Source organism: Schistocerca cancellata, chromosome 4, assembly GCF_023864275.1.
Source record: "Schistocerca cancellata isolate TAMUIC-IGC-003103 chromosome 4, iqSchCanc2.1, whole genome shotgun sequence".
NCBI lineage: Eukaryota > Metazoa > Arthropoda > Insecta > Orthoptera > Acrididae > Schistocerca > Schistocerca cancellata.
In genome coordinates, this window is record NC_064629.1 from 817503158 (window position 1) to 817519350 (window position 16193).

Below are 16193 nucleotides of genomic sequence, written 5' to 3' on the forward strand. Positions count from 1 at the left end.
AATGTTGTGGAGAAGGCGAACCAAAGACAGCGTTTTATTGACAGAACACTTAGCAGATGTAACAGATCTACTAAAGAGTGTACCTACAATACGTTTGTCCGTCCTCTTTTGGAGTACTGTTGCGCGGTGTGGAATCCTTACCAGATAGGACTAACGGAGTACACCGAGAAAGTTCAAAGAAGAGCAGTACGTTTTATACTATCGAGAAATAGGGCAGCAAGTGTTACGGATATGATACAAGATTTGGGCTGGACATCATTAAAACAAAGGCGTCTGTTTCTCTTCGATGGAGATCTTCACACGAAATTTCAATCACCAACTTACTCCTCCGAATGCAAAAATATTTTGTTTACGCCGACCTACATAGGGAGAAAGGATCGTAATTAAAAAATAAGGAAAATCAGAGCTCGCACTGCTCTTTCTCTTTCTCTTTAGTAAATCATCTAACTTTTCTGAAATTGTAAACATTTATTTGTCTTTACATCTACATCACATCTAAGGATTTCCGTCCTATTCAGATAACTTCTTCGTGGTTCTCGTTTGTGTGTGTGTGTGTGTGTGTGTGTATTTTGGTGCGCCCAGGGTTGTTTGCCAGGCTCCATCCGGTCACTGGAAAACCGAGAGATGACGTGTCACAACTGTAAGTCACTGCGAAACTGAAGTTCGCAAAGGATTTAGGACAGAAACACGTTGTAGCTAGCTAGGAGCCGGTGCTAGTGACAGAACGTCTGGCCCGGAGCCGAATCTCTTCGACGGCGACCAGCAGTCAACAGGTGAATCCCCTCCCGCAATCCCTATTGGCTATGCACAGCTTGCGCATAGAGCGAAACTGTCAGCAGTTCATGTTTAACAAGAACAAACAATCTCTGCTGATGCAGCAGTCTTCCGTGGTACGTTGTCCACAGTGAATTATGCTTGAACATTACAAGGAAGTACTTAATACAACTCTCTAAATGTGCATCAGTATGGATGGGCAGTCTGTATACGACGAAACCCCTTCTCTGAAGTGGTTTCCCCAATTGCACTCGCCCCATAAACGCCACAGATTTTTCTAGCTGCCTCTGCTACCTTCATCCCTCCATTGAACCCAAAGGGGACAATACGTCACAAATGTTAGACTTCCTTCACTTGATACTCCACTTTCTAAAGCTTAGTCAGTAATCGTAACATCCAAATACGCAAAATTCAATACATAATTGAAAAAAAATGCCGTAACTTGAAATAAAAAATAGCAATTAGTAAATACGCTCATAGCAACCAGCGCACAAAAACGCAAAAAACCGATAAAACAGTTTTTTCATGTTCAAATGGTTCAAATGGCTCTGAGCACTATGGGACTTAACATCTATGGTCATCAGTCCCCTAGAACTTAGAACTACTTAAACCTAACTAACCTAAGGACATCACACAACACCCAGTCATCACGAGGCAGAGAAAATCCCTGACCCCGTCGGGAATCGAACCCGGGAACCCGGGTTTCTCATGTTAATTTTAACTGTAATGGTAGATTACATACACTGGTGCACAGAACGTAAGAACGAAAGTAACTTTCGCCTGATGTGTCACTGCCAAGAAACATAGCTCGATGAAACTTGGACCATAAATAGGAAAATACTTCTACTCTAAAGTGTACACGGTAACTGGAAGAGGTTCACAATGAGATGAACAGAAATGACATTTTAGTACAAAGACAATAATTGCACTCATGTCACCGTGATTCATGATGATAGGCTATCCTGAACATTAAAAAAATGACAACCGCCGGATGGTCGTCACTGCATTTGGACGTGTTGCAATACATCTCTCCAACGCATCCGATACGTGCTTGATGGGATTAAGTAGGGGGAACGGGCAGGTCAGTCCATTCTCCGAATATATTTTCGTTCCAAGAACTCCTCCACCTCTGCTCTTTGATGCGGTCCGTGTTGTCATCCACAAAAATGAAGTCGGGACCGAATGAATCCCTGAAAAACTATACTACACTACTGACCATTTAAATTAATACGCCAAGAAGAAATGCTGATGATAAACGGGTATTCATTGGACAAATATATATGATACTTGAACTGACATGTGATTACATTTTCACGCAATTTGGGCGCATAGATCCTGAGAAATCAGTACTCAGAATAACCACCTCTGGCCGTAATAACGGCCTTCATACGCCTGGGCATTGAGTCAAACGAAGCTTGGATGGCGTGTACAGGTACAGCTGCCCATGCAGCTTCAACGCGATACCACAGTTCATCAACAGTAGTGACTGGTGTATTGTGACGAGCCAGTTGCTCGGCCACCATTGACCAGACGTTTTCAGTTGGTGAGAGATCTGGAGAATGTGCTGGCCAGGGCAGCAGTAGAATATTTTCTGTATCCAGAAAGGCCCGTACGGGACCTGCAACATGCGGTCGTGCATTATCCTGCTGAAATGTAGGGTTTCGCAGGGATCGAATGAAGGGTAGAACCACGGGTCGTAACACGTTTGAAATGTAACATCCACTTTTCAAAGCGCCGTCAATGCGAACAAGAGGTTACCGAGACGTGTAACCAATGTCACCCCATACCATCACGCCGTGTGATACGCCAGTATGGCGATGACGAAAACACGCTTCCAATGTGCGTTCACCGTGATGTCGCCAAACAGGGATGCGACCATCATGATGCTGTAAACATAATCTGGATTCATTCGAAAAAATGACGTTTTCTCATTCGTACACCCAGGTTCGTCGTTGAGTACACCATCGCAGGCGCTCCTGTGTGTGATGTAGCGTCAAGGGTAACCGCAGCCATGGTCTCCGAGCTGATAGTCCAGGCAGCTGCAAACGTCGTCGAACTGTTCGTGCAGATGGCTGTTGTCTTGTAAACGTCCCCGTCTGTTGACTCAGGGATCAAGACGTGGCTGCACGATCCGTTACAGTCATGCAGATAAGATGCCTGTCATCTCGACTGCTAGTGATACGAGGCCATTGGGATCCAGCACAGCGTTCCGTATTACCCTCCTGAACCCACCGATTCCATATTCTGTTAAGTCATTGGATCTCGACCTACGCGACCAGCAATGTCGCGATACGATAAACCGCAATCGCGATAGGCTACAATCCGACCTTTATCAAAGTCGGAAACGTGATGGTACGCATTTCTCCTCCTTACACGAGGCATCACAACAACGTTTCACCAAGCAACGCCGGTCAACTGCTGTTTGTGTATGAGAAATCGATTGGAAACTTTCCTCATGTCAGCACGTTGTAGGTGTCGACACCGGCGCCAACCTTGTGCGAATGCTCTGAAAAGCTAATCATTTGCATATAACGGCATCTTCTTCCTGTCGGTTAAATTTCGCGTCTGTAGCACGTCATCTTCGTGGTTTAGCAATTTTGATGGCCAGTAGTGTATATTTGTCAGAGGTACTCTATGCAGACATTCACACTACAGTAAAACATAATTTCATGCTTGCCAAAGCAAATGAAACAACATGTGTTTTAGATCATACAGGGTGTTTCAAAAATGACCGGTATATTTGAAACGGCAATAAAAACTAAACGAGCAGCGATAGAAATACACCGTTTGTTGCAATATGCTTGGGACAACAGTACATTTTCAGGCGGACAAACTTTCGAAATTACAGTAGTTACAATTTTCAACAACAGATGGCGCTGCAAGTGATGTGAAAGATACAGAAGACAACGCAGTCTGTGGGTGCGCCATTCTGTACGTCGTCTTTCTGCTGTAAGCATGTGCTGTTCACAACGTGCAAGTGTGCTGTAGACAACATGGTTTATTCCTTAGAACAGAGGATTTTTCTGGTGTTGGAATTCCACCGCCTAGAACACAGTGTTGTTGCAACAAGACGAAGTTTTCAACGGAGGTTTAATGTAACCAAAGGACCGAAAAGCGATACAATAAAGGATCTGTTTGAAAAATTTCAACGGACTGGGAACGTGACGGATGAACGTGCTGGAAAGGTAGGGCGACCGCGTACAGCAACCACAGAGGGCAACGCGCAGCTATTGCAGCAGGTGATCCAACAGTGGCCTCAGGTTTCCGTTCGCCGTGTTGCAGCTGCAGTCCAAATGACGCCAACGTCCACGTATCGTCTCATGCGCCAGAGTTTACACCTCTATCCATACAAAATTCAAACGCGGCAACCCCTCAGCGCCGCTACCATTGCTGCACGAGAGACATTCGCTAACGATATAGTGCACAGGATTGATGACGGCGATATGCATGTGGGCAGCATTTGGTTTACTGACGAAGCTTATTTTTACCTGGACGGCTTCGTCAATAAACAGAACTGGCGCATATGGGGAACCGAAAAGCCCCATGTTGCAGTCCCATCGTCCCTGCATCCTCAAAAAGTACTGGTCTGGGCCGCCATTTCTTCCAAAGGAATCATTGGCCCATTTTTCAGATCCGAAACGATTACTGCAGCACGCTATCTGGACATTCTTCGTGAATTTGTGGCGGTACAAACTGCCTTAGACGACACTGCGAACACCTCGTGGTTTATGCAAGATGGTGCCCGGCCACATCGCACGGCTGACGTCTTTAATTTCCTGAATGAATATTTCGATGATCGTGTGATTGCTTTGGGCTATCCGAAACAAACAGGAGGCGGCGTGGATTGGCCTCCCTATTCGCCAGACATGAACCCCTGTGACTTCTTTCTGTGGGGACACTTGAAAGACCAGGTGTACCGCCAGAATCCAGAAACAATTGAACAGCTGAAGCAGTACATCTCATCTGCATGTGAAGCCATTCCGCCAGACACGTTGTCAAAGGTTTCGGGTAATTTCATTCAGAGACTACGCCATATTATTGCTACGCATGGTGGATATGTGGAAAATATCGTACTATAGAGTTTCCCAGACCGCAGCGCCATCTGTTGTTGAAAATTGTAACTACTGTAATTTCGAAAGTTTGTCTGCCTGAAAATGTACTGTTGTCCCAAGCATATTGCAACAAACGGTGTATTTCTATCGCTGCTCGTTTAGTTTTTATTGCCGTTTCAAATATACCGGTCATTTTAGAAACACCCTGTAGGTACAAGTTGCAATGTGTTGTGGCCACCTCGACAGACCTGGTTCCCTTCAATTAGAGTCAAAATGCTGGCAGTGGCTGACAGCCTGTATCCAATGTAATGATGACAGTCTCTCGGCAGAACATGTTTTGAAGTCATGTAAAACAGTTCGTGTGAAACAATTTTGAATACGTGAAAATCATTCTTACTGAACCTTCAGTAATATCTTACCAGTAGGAAAAATGAAACTAGCATAGACCTTACAAATAGGTCATGATCTGTGCCATGATCCTCTGATATTTGAGTGTGTAGATTTGCATATGCTAACAGCTGTTTTCATGCCACAAATCTTGGATATTGTAAAAGAACTCAGTTTATCATCCTGGTAAATTAATGTAATTTAGTATTGATGGACTGAGGGAAAGCCAGAATGGAAGAGAATTGACGCATTTAAGATGTGGTGCTCCCGAAGAAAGTGAAAATTAGGTGGGCTGATATGATCAGGAATGAGAAGGGTCTCAACAGAATCACTGAAGAAAGGGTTATATGGAAAAAATTGACAAGAAGAAGGGATAGGATGATATGACATCTGCTAAAATGTCAGGCTATAATTTCCATGGTACTAAAAGGAGCTGTAGAGGGTAAAAACTGAAGGGGAAGAAAGAGATTGGAATTCATCCAACAAATAATTGAGGACATAGGTTACAAGTGCTACTCTGAAATGGAAAGGTTGTCACAGGAAAGGAATTGTCACAGAAGGGGAGTAATTCATGGCAGGCCACATAAAACCAATCAGATGACTGATGACAAAAAGAGATAGAGAGAGATAATTATGGCCTGGCAATTGATCAAAGTGAAATATATCACTTACAAATTTTAACTGACTCTTCTTTCCATTTCATTAATTATATCTAAATTTCAGTGGAAGTATGATCTATTGTGGAACTTGTTGTAACTGCCATTTTAATAATGCTTCCACATGTTAAATCAACTGTTTACTTTCATAAATAATGAGACAATACTTTTAAGATTTGATTCTGCTTCTCAACTGACACCTCTGAAAGTTTTTGATGATAACTTTCTCACCATATTTTTATCAACTACAAAACCTCTAATGAGGAACCTAAGTGTGAAATAATTAAGGATGCTGATCAGTATACAACTGCATTTTGATCTTATCCATCATAATTTTAGCTGTTAATGCTTGCAAAAGAAGGGAAAAATGAGTAACTGTGGACACTAATATATGACTTACAGAGGACCTATTGCTAACACACTTATGAAGACTAAATTATTACACATGTATTTTGACTAAAGTTCAGTCTTGATCACACCATGTATGTTTCAATGTCATCAGTTGACTTGGTAGCAGCTGAGGAAAGCTCCACATACCATCCTAAGGGAGCCATGGGTCTGATGATGGTTGTGTAAAAATAACCGAAACCGGTTACCTATGTCATTGAAACATAAATGGTGTGATCAAGACTGAACTTTAGTCAAAATATAATAATATATTGATCACTGTATTCCAAAAATGTTTACCAAAATATTACACATGTAATAGTGCATATTCCGTACCTGCAGAAACAATCTTTAAGACACATGTTTTCAAAAATGTATACAACATTATGTTATGCTTTTCATTTATAATTCAAGAGAGATGTTGCCAAGTCAATAAATCAGATGCCTCTATTACATGAACATCAAGTGAGAGAATTAAACAGTTAATACTCCTCTAAGTGTTGGAAACTAATTCTTAATTTCCACAGTGTTATCATGAACTATAATTATTGTGAAATGTGTTTTTGTACATCAGTATTTGGTTTTCTTTTACAGGATGAATCTTCCTGACTATTACAGCTTACCATTGTGAGAAGGATATGACCTGGATCACAATGTAACCAGTGTAGTGAATGACTTTCAGAACTGAGAATGTTCATTACATTCTGTATTGCTAAGAACATTTGTTGTTAATCAGTGTAGTGCAATGACACCTGACGTCTCATATTGGTTTTGGGATGATGCTTGTAACACACTCCTATATTGACAGTTCACAAATCGATCATGACGTACCAACTTTGGATATTTTGTGAAGAAATAGTTTTATTTAACTTATGCAGCTACTGATATATGCATCCACTTCCTTAGATTAAACTCAATATCTCTAAGTCAATAACAATAATGACAACTACTGTCATATTAATACTTTCATCCATTAAGAAATTTTTAAGCTACATGTTAAGTTTAGGACCAAAATATCTACCTTTGTTTGCAGTGTGCAATGTGTTTGTGATATTTTAAGAATCAGTCACAGCTATTTCTTAACAATTTTGCAGCTTTCATACGTAATTCATGGTAACAAACGTTCCAAGAATGTTGTGAACCTAAATGAACAGGAAATGTAACATAATTTTAGAAGATTAAATCTGTGTTCTGAAGTATAACTTGAAATAATATTTCATTATTTAATTGCTATAACTGAACAGTGGTCTACAGTAATGTGTTTGGGATCACATATACCTGGATTATAACCATTGCCTACCATTTAACTGTGGTAACTAATCAAATTAAAGTTAATCTGTTGACTAAAGCTATTGATAATTGATTTAATGTTACACAAAGCTTACAGATTTTAAGCAAAACTGTTTCAAATCCCTGATTCCTGCAGTACTTCTGTGGCTGGGTAATTTAGGATGAAGTAACCTTCAGATTAACTGTCAGTGTGAAATTACAGTGGACTTCATGAATACAGTTTGCTTTTGTTTTAAGGGTTGGATTAAGACTTTTACCACATGTTTTGAACTATGGTTCACAGGCTAGCTAAAAGTCAAATTCAAATAAAAAGAACTTTAAATGGTTTTAACTTAAATATTGGCATATAATTACAAAATAGAATAAATGTATTAGACTACAACAATGGGCTTTCAACTATTAATTTACAACTTAATTTGTGTAACTTCTTGTTCTGTTATATTATACTTACATTTATGGTAATCTGTTTCTGTATGCAATAAATGCACTTATATTGTATTTATTACTTATTAATTTGTAATACATTTTGTACAGAGAAGTTATTCATGTAGTAAACCAGAAAAATAATGTGATATAGTTTTTTGAATAAGTTAATTAACTCCATACATAAATGTAATCCATGGGTGCCACTATTATATGCAATTTCAGTACAAAGGTGGTTAAACTTGCAACTATAAAAGAAAACACAGCAACATTTTTGAAGGCATTAATTTTTTCTTAGAATCAGTATTTCTTTGTTTAGGCGAACTTTCAGAGTTCAATACCTCTTGCTGTAGGCAGTCTTCAGTCCAACTGGATGAGGCTTTAACATGAAAGAAGCAATGTGTTAAAAGGAGGTCTTAATCTAAAATACCATTTTCCAGAAAACTTACTACTAGCAAATGGGTAGCACATCCAGCAGTGTGAAGATGGTCTTTGTTTCACTTCTCTGTGGTAGAGTATGGCCTGTATACAACGGCTCAGCTCACACAAATCAGATGACTGCACCTCTCAAATAAATCTGCAGCGTGGTCACTGTGTTGTTAAAGGCAACAACCACTGTAGAATCTTCCTTACTTCTTAGTTTTGCAACCCAGGCCCTAGGTACATGATGAAGGATGTTTGCAAAGTATGGGGGGATAAAAGTACATCCCAATAGAACTTACCTGCTGCTTGAATGTAAACTTCACAGACAAGACTTAATTCCATGAATATTTTGTATGTCTCCTATACAACTGAAAACAGTACATATAGACCAGTATCATGGTCTGTCAAAGAGCAAATAGTGTCTTATTAATCTCTGTCCACCAGATGTAATATGGAACTTGATGGAACATTACAGCATTAGTGTTCATAAATTCAAACACAGTTCAAGTAATCATCTTATCTTGAAAACTAATCCCATGATTGTGACTGCAGGGAGCCACAAACCAACCACCTGTATTTCAGTATCAGTTTTGTCCTGTCAAATGCTGTTAAAGAATTCACTTTAGATGCTGAAAGAGAGAACTGCTTTTGCACAGTGTTTATAATGACAAGGTCACAAAAATTGTAAGAATTAAAAATTATCTTGTTTCTGGTATCCCAGAAAGTGTCTATAGATCTAAGTGTACTGCAACTCTGTTTACCATAATCCCCGCAACTGCAGATTATATCTCTTCTTGTGCCATATAGTTTGTGTGTGTATATTCTGTATTTTTTATGTAATTAATGAACGTCTCATTCCACTCGCAAGAAATCTGCAGCTATTTAACCACTCACATTTATTTTATTTTTATCCTAATCAAAGTGAATCTGTTTTCACTTTTTCAATACATGTGATTGCATGGTTTCAATGCCCATATTATTCCACATATTAAAAGTTCATAGGCCTACTTCTATTAAAAATACTTCTCAGCTGTGTATCAATGTTTGCATTAATACACTGTTGTGTGAAACTTAAGAATGAAAGTATCTTTCACATGATGTGTCACTGCCAAGTACCATAGCTCAGTGAAACCTGGACCACACATAGAAAGAATTGTTTTTACAATATAGTGCAGAAGATAAATGAAAGAAATAGATAATGTAATGAACAGAAATGACACTTTTATTCAAAGACAATAATTATACAGAAGTCATTAGGATTTATGATGTTCCTCTGGACCACAACATTACAGAAGGTATGACATCATTATTAATAGGATGTGTAATCACCATGGTTGGTAATGTATGCTCTACAATGTGCTCCTTTGCTGGCCATAATGTCAGTAAGGAATTCTTGTGGTAGGGCATTCCATTCCGCCACCCGTGCAGTTGACAACTGCTGGGTGATCATTAATGCATGTGGACATGCTGCAGTATGTCTTCCAAGTGCCTCTCATGTCTTCAATGCAATTTAAGTCACTGAATATCCTCTTGTTGCAACAGGTCCTCCACCTGCACAGCTCAATGTTGACATGCACTGTCATCCATTAAAATGAAATCGGGGCCAAATTAAACCCTGAAATGAAGATCATGGGGAAGGAGTACAGTGTCACAGTAATTTTGACCAGTAAGAAAAACCATAGTACTCTACAGATACCTCAGTTTAGAGCATAGCTATATGTTTATGTGCTATTAATCTTCAAAGAAGCTCTCTGAAAGAATTCCTCACATAGAAGTCAGGTACAATATGTATCACTAGAGGAGGCTTAAGTAAGCATTCTACAGATTAATCCTCTTCCGTGTGCAAATGTCAGAGTCAAAGTCCTTCTCTAATTAAGTTACTTCATTTATTTTTTTACTTTTGAGGTGATGGGAGCAAGATGAAAAAAGAATGACCATGATGCCCATGGTGACAGGTTATAGTCACCTTCCAAACTGTATCTCAAGTTTTCTTATCACAAAATTATTCCTTTGGAAGCAATGAATAGAAAGAAGTGGCACTGAGAATGACTGTAAGAGGGCAGTTTAAGTATAGCCTAAACGTAGAAGTACTGGTATATAATAACCAAGTGAGAGCAGGTTTTCAACAACATAAAACAGCATGTCACGGTTTGTACTTTGTTCCTCTTCACACCATATATGCCTAATTTTCTTAACTTTCTTCCTTTGTATCATCTTTGTTGCTCTCAAACAACAAACCTGTTTACTCTGAAGTAAAGATATCTGGTGCTTCCAAGATCTATACACTTAAATATATACTTGTAGTCATGCATAAAGAATTCAGTGCTGCTAAACAAAGCTGAATGCAGCTCTACAACAACTGTGGTAGGCAAATGCTGGGAAGGGTCACAAAAAGATGAGGCAAAACAACAAAAATGTAACAGCACTTCAATCCTGCATTGATGATCACTAGTTAGAATGAACTATTATGTAAACAGGATAAAGAATAGAAAAATTAAACAACAAATACTGCTACAGAGATATGTATGCATCAGCAAACTACCTTCAAAATCTTCTCATACAATGAGTGAACCATACACACAAGTCAAAAAATGTTGTGCATCACCTCAGTTCCAAGATTTTCGGAACCTGTACAGAAAACTGAAATAGAGATCAACATAAACATCATTTCCACCCTTTTTATTGCTCATGAAAACCACACATTGCATGTTGTACCACCATACACCGAGACCGTCAGAGGTGGTGGTCCAGATTGCTCTACACACTGGTACCTCTAGTACACAGTAGCACATCCTCTTGCATTGATGCATGCCTGTATTTGTCATGGCGTACTATCTATAAGTTCATCAAGACACTGTTGGTCCAGATTGACCCACTCCTCAACAGCGATTTGGCGTAGATCCCTCAGAGTGTTTGGTGGGTCAGGTTGCCCATAAAGAGCCCTTTTCAATCAATCCCAGACATGTTCAATAGGGTTCATGTCTGGAGAACATGCTGGCCACTCTAATCTAGTGATGTCATTTTCCTGAAGGAAATCATTCACACAAGTTGTGCACGATGGGGGTGCGAATTGTCTAAGGCATTCAGCCTCACTGGGGTGCCTCCAAACATATCTCCGGCAATTGTCTGGTTGAAGGCATATGCGACACTCATTGCTGAAGAGAAGATGATGCCAATCCTGAGAGGTCCATTCAGCATGTTTTTTGGCCCATCTGTGTCATGCTGCATGGTGTCGTGGTTGCTAAGATAGACCTCACCATGGACGTCGGGAGTGAAGTTGCGCATCATGCAGCCTCTTGCACACAGTTTCAGTCGTAACACGACGTCCTGTGGGTGCACAAAAAGCATTATTCAACATGGTGGCGTTGCTGTCAGGGTTCCTCTGAGCCATAATCTGTAGGCAGCAGTTATCCACTGCAGTAGTAGCCCTTGGGCAGTCTGAGCAAGGCATGACATCGACAGTTCCTTTCTCTCTGTGTCTCCTCCATGTCTGAACAACATCCCTTTGGTTCACTGTGAGATGCCTGGACACTTTCCTTGTTCAGAGCCCTTCCTGGCACAAAGTAACAATCCGGATGTGATCAAACCGCAGCATTGACTATCTAGGCATGATTGAACTACAGACAACATGAGCCGTGTACCTCCTTCTTGGTGGAATGACTGGAACTGATCGGCTGTTGGACGCCCTCCATCTAATAGGTGCTGTTCATGCATGGTTGTTTATATCTTTGGGCAGATTTAGTGACATCTCTGAACAGTCAAAGGGACTGTGTCTGTGGTACAATATCCACAGTCAACATCTATCTTCAAGAGTTCTGGGAACCGAGATGATGCCAAAGCTTTTTTGATGTGTGTAATAGTGCTGTAACAAGTGATTAAAAATAATTACTTAAATAATAGCCAGTTTAATGTTTCAGACACATTGTGTTAAATTACAAGTAATGTGAGTAAAATGTATGGATGAAAGTAAATTTGACGTCATGGGTCTCTGCCAAGTAAGGTAATTTGATGAACCTTGGACAGGACTTCTCCAGTATAGGACAGACTGTAACTTAAAGAAATATGCAATGAGATAAACAGAAACAACACTTTTATTCAAAGCCAATAATTAGACTGAAGGAAGTGTGATTTATGGACATTAGGAAAAGCTTGACATTGTTCTTCATATGGTGTGCGATAATTACAGATGGCAACGCATGATCTGCAATGTGCTTCCATGCTAGCCACAAGGTTGGTAAGAGGTTTTTGTCATAGGGCATTGCTCATTGTTGCAAGTGGACATGCAGCAATACATCTCCCCAATGCAACCCACAAACCTTCAATGCGGTTTAGGTTGGGGGAATGGAGAGGCAAGTACATTCACTAAATATCCTCTTGCTCCAAGAGCACCACTACCAATGTTGTTCATTGTGGTTATGCATCGTCATCCATAAAAGTGAAGTCATTAAAAATGAACCACTGAAAAGCTCCACATGGGGAAGGATATATATATTACATTTGTTCCAGACTATTTAAATTTTCAAAGAGAAACTGTAGTCCTCTACCAATATCCCAGTTTAGAGCGTAGAATCTTACCTTCTAGAATTGACACCATGCTAACTATAAAATCACTTCTCAAGAAAGACATCAAATTATTCTTTGTGAAGATTTCAGTATTAAATTTTGACTGGTTCTCCTGGATAAAAAACATTACTCAAGCTACACAAATCCTTCAAAATGATGCTAATTGTGTGCTTTCCATTTAGGGTATTATGAAGTAATAGCTCTTTCATAAATGTCTGGATAGATTATTCTTTGGTTGAGGGAACAATTTGAGAAACATAAGCAACATCAGATTACGACTCACAAATATTAACACAGGAGGAAATAACATAGAGCAACATTACAAGATGATGAATGGAATGTATGCATATTCTGTTGTGATGTAAATATTTGAAGATGTGTGGCAAGATGTTTACAACACAAACATCCTGAATGACCAATGTAACATTTCTAAAAAATGTCATCACATTTGTTAATAGTAAGGTACTATATGCATGAGGTTAATAATAATAGGTGACCAGTTTGGATAACTGATGGTTTTGGAATGCCATAAGCAAGGAAACAGTAACTGTATCCTGATATGGAGGAAACTCATAGTTCAGTTACAGAATATCACTACAGAAAATACTTCAAGTACTGAAGAGTGTCATCAAATAGACTAAAACCATGCAGTATGCTAAAAATTGAGGAACTGTCACAAATATTTACAATTATATAAATGTTTCTAAAAGAAACATCAAGGCAGAAGGTGAGTACAAAGCATGTCACACCTATTCTGTGGGAGAATTAAACTGTTTTCACAGTTGCATGATGTTTCTAATAATCACTTTTCATCAGTAGCTGCTAATTTTTTTAAAAAATTATTGTTCTTAGCAAGTATGCAACACTTTCTCACATTAGTGTTTCAAGATAGTTCTCACATTACACCAAGAAACTGGGAATTCACACCAGTTCAGAAGAAAATTAAAATCATACCTTGTTATCCACTCTTTCTGCAAATTATCCAAATACCTAGACTCAAAGATTGAAAATTTTTACTTATGTGCCATTTAGCAGTGTTCATGGTCATGCTGCAGAAACAGTAAATGTGAAATGTGTTTTATTCATCTCATAACGTACACAATTTTAGGACATATGTCTGATGTACAGGAGACATGTCAAGGTTACAATTTGCTTATTTAAAATTTTGTCACACTTACAATAATACTTTGTGGAGTGTTTACTTACTTGCAATTTGTCAAACTTATAGTATTTACATCTACTACAACTATCATGGATTTTTATTCCATTTTAGGGATCCAGTTCAAAGTGTGACTTCGTCCTTCATGAAATCGTCCACAGAGTAGTAGCATCGTTCAATTAGAAAATCATGTAACTTGCTTTTTAAAATCTTTATCTTCATATTCATTATGTCTCACCCTTTTATTGTGTTGTGAATTTTCATGGCTATGTACTGAAGAGTCTGAGCACGTAGTTTTAAGCGATGAGAGGCGAGCATGAAGTTCTCTTTATGTCTTGTGTCATATGAGTGTTCAAAATTATTTTCTTGTAATAGACCAGCTCTGCTGTGTAGGAAAAGAACCACCTCAATGATATATGAAGAGGTGACAGTTAATATTTTTAGGTCTTTAAATAATGGTCAACAAGATGCCCTCAGCTGTGCAGAGCACATGTTGTGAATGGTTCTTTTTTTGCGACTAAAATTCGTGCAACATTTCTTGAGTTTCCCCAAAAAATTATTCCATATCGAATAAATGATTCAAAGTAGCTATAATACACTATTTTTCTGGTGGCAACATCAGTGGCACAGTCTAAAATTTCCATTGCAAATACAAGGCTGTTTAATTTATTTGCTAGATATTCTGTATGAGAATTCCAACTCAAAGCTCTGTCTAAGTTTATTCCCAGGAACCTGAATGAGTCAGGTTCTCCCATTTTTTGATTGTTGTGAGTGACACTGATTTCTTCAGTTTTTGAATGATTGGTTTTAAGACTCATCATGTGAGTTTTTGAAATTCAGTGGTATATTGTCAGACTTTTCATTTTCAATCAGGGCAAAAGTATCATCTGCAAACAAAGTTAAATGATTATACGTATTGAGAGACAAGTCATTTACATACAACAGGAATAAAATGGGTCCAGGGATTGAGCCTTGAGGAACACCTTGTGTGACAGTTTTCCACTCGGAGAAGTGATCTGCTCCATTTGATGTGATTACTAACCTCTGTTTCCTCTCCAAGAAATATGATTCAAACCATTTCAAAGCAACCTCCCTTATTCCATACCTGTTGAGTTTGAAAAGCATCAGGGCATGGTTTACAGAGTCGAATGCTTTTGTAAGGTCACAGTATATTCCTGCGACCTTAGCTTTCCTATCTAGTGATGAAGTAATTTTTCCGATAAACTCATTTATCACACCTACTGTGTTTTTGCCTTGTTGGAAGCCAAATTGGTTATGTGAAATGACGTTGATCTATGTGATGAAGCTTTGTATCTGTAAAGCAGCAAGTTTTTCAAATTTTTTTTTAATGACAGGGAGTATAGAGATGGGGTGATAATTTCCCATATCATCTTTTGAATCTTTTTTAACCAATGGTTTTAGTTCCACATATTTCAAGAGATCAGGGAAGTAACCTCCTTCAAAGGATTTGTTTATTATGAGAGTGAGAGAAAGATGATCAGATATTATGTTGTAAACTTATTTTTAATATTTTGGTAGGTATCCCATTCCAGCCAACAGAGTTTTTGTCTTTTAAGGAGAGTATGACATTTTCAACAAATTTTGCTGAGACTGTGTTGAATTTTTTGAGACATTCACTGGTATTGCCTTTTAACCCAAAACTATTTACTTTCTGCTCGTAATTTGCTATATCTAAATCAGATTTTGCTACATTTATGAAGTACTCATTGAAGCACTCAGATATTTGAGCTGGATTTACAACCAATTTTTCCTCATATTTGATTTCTAAAATGTCTTGTTTATGATTTCTGACACCTAATTCAGACTTAACTACAGACCATACTGCCTTTGTTGTATTTATCTACCCTAGAATGAATTTGTTATTTTCCATTTGTTTTGAAGCTTTCACAACTTTTTTAAAAACAGTTTTATTGTTTCTAACATATTTTACAAAATCAGGATCTTTGTTGTACTTCAGTTGATTGCGTAGCTTCCTTTACCTCTCACTCAATATTTTTATTCCTGGAGTGATCTATCTTATCTTATTTGATTTTTGTTGCAATATGATCTTGGTGGGAA

The 16193-nt window shown here is 38.6% G+C and overlaps 1 protein-coding gene across 1 annotated transcript in view; it reads left to right on the plus strand.

Annotated features, from left to right (window-relative positions):
- Positions 1-9199, plus strand: part of LOC126184829 (prolyl 3-hydroxylase 1-like) — a 450484-nt gene extending 441285 nt beyond the window's left edge. Inside the window, exon 7 of the mRNA XM_049927417.1 lies at positions 6851-9199. Coding sequence (XP_049783374.1) covers positions 6851-6865 — 15 coding nt within the window. The 3' untranslated portion in view covers positions 6866-9199. The remainder of the gene's footprint in view (positions 1-6850) is intronic.
- Positions 9200-16193: the final 6994 nt, after the last annotated feature.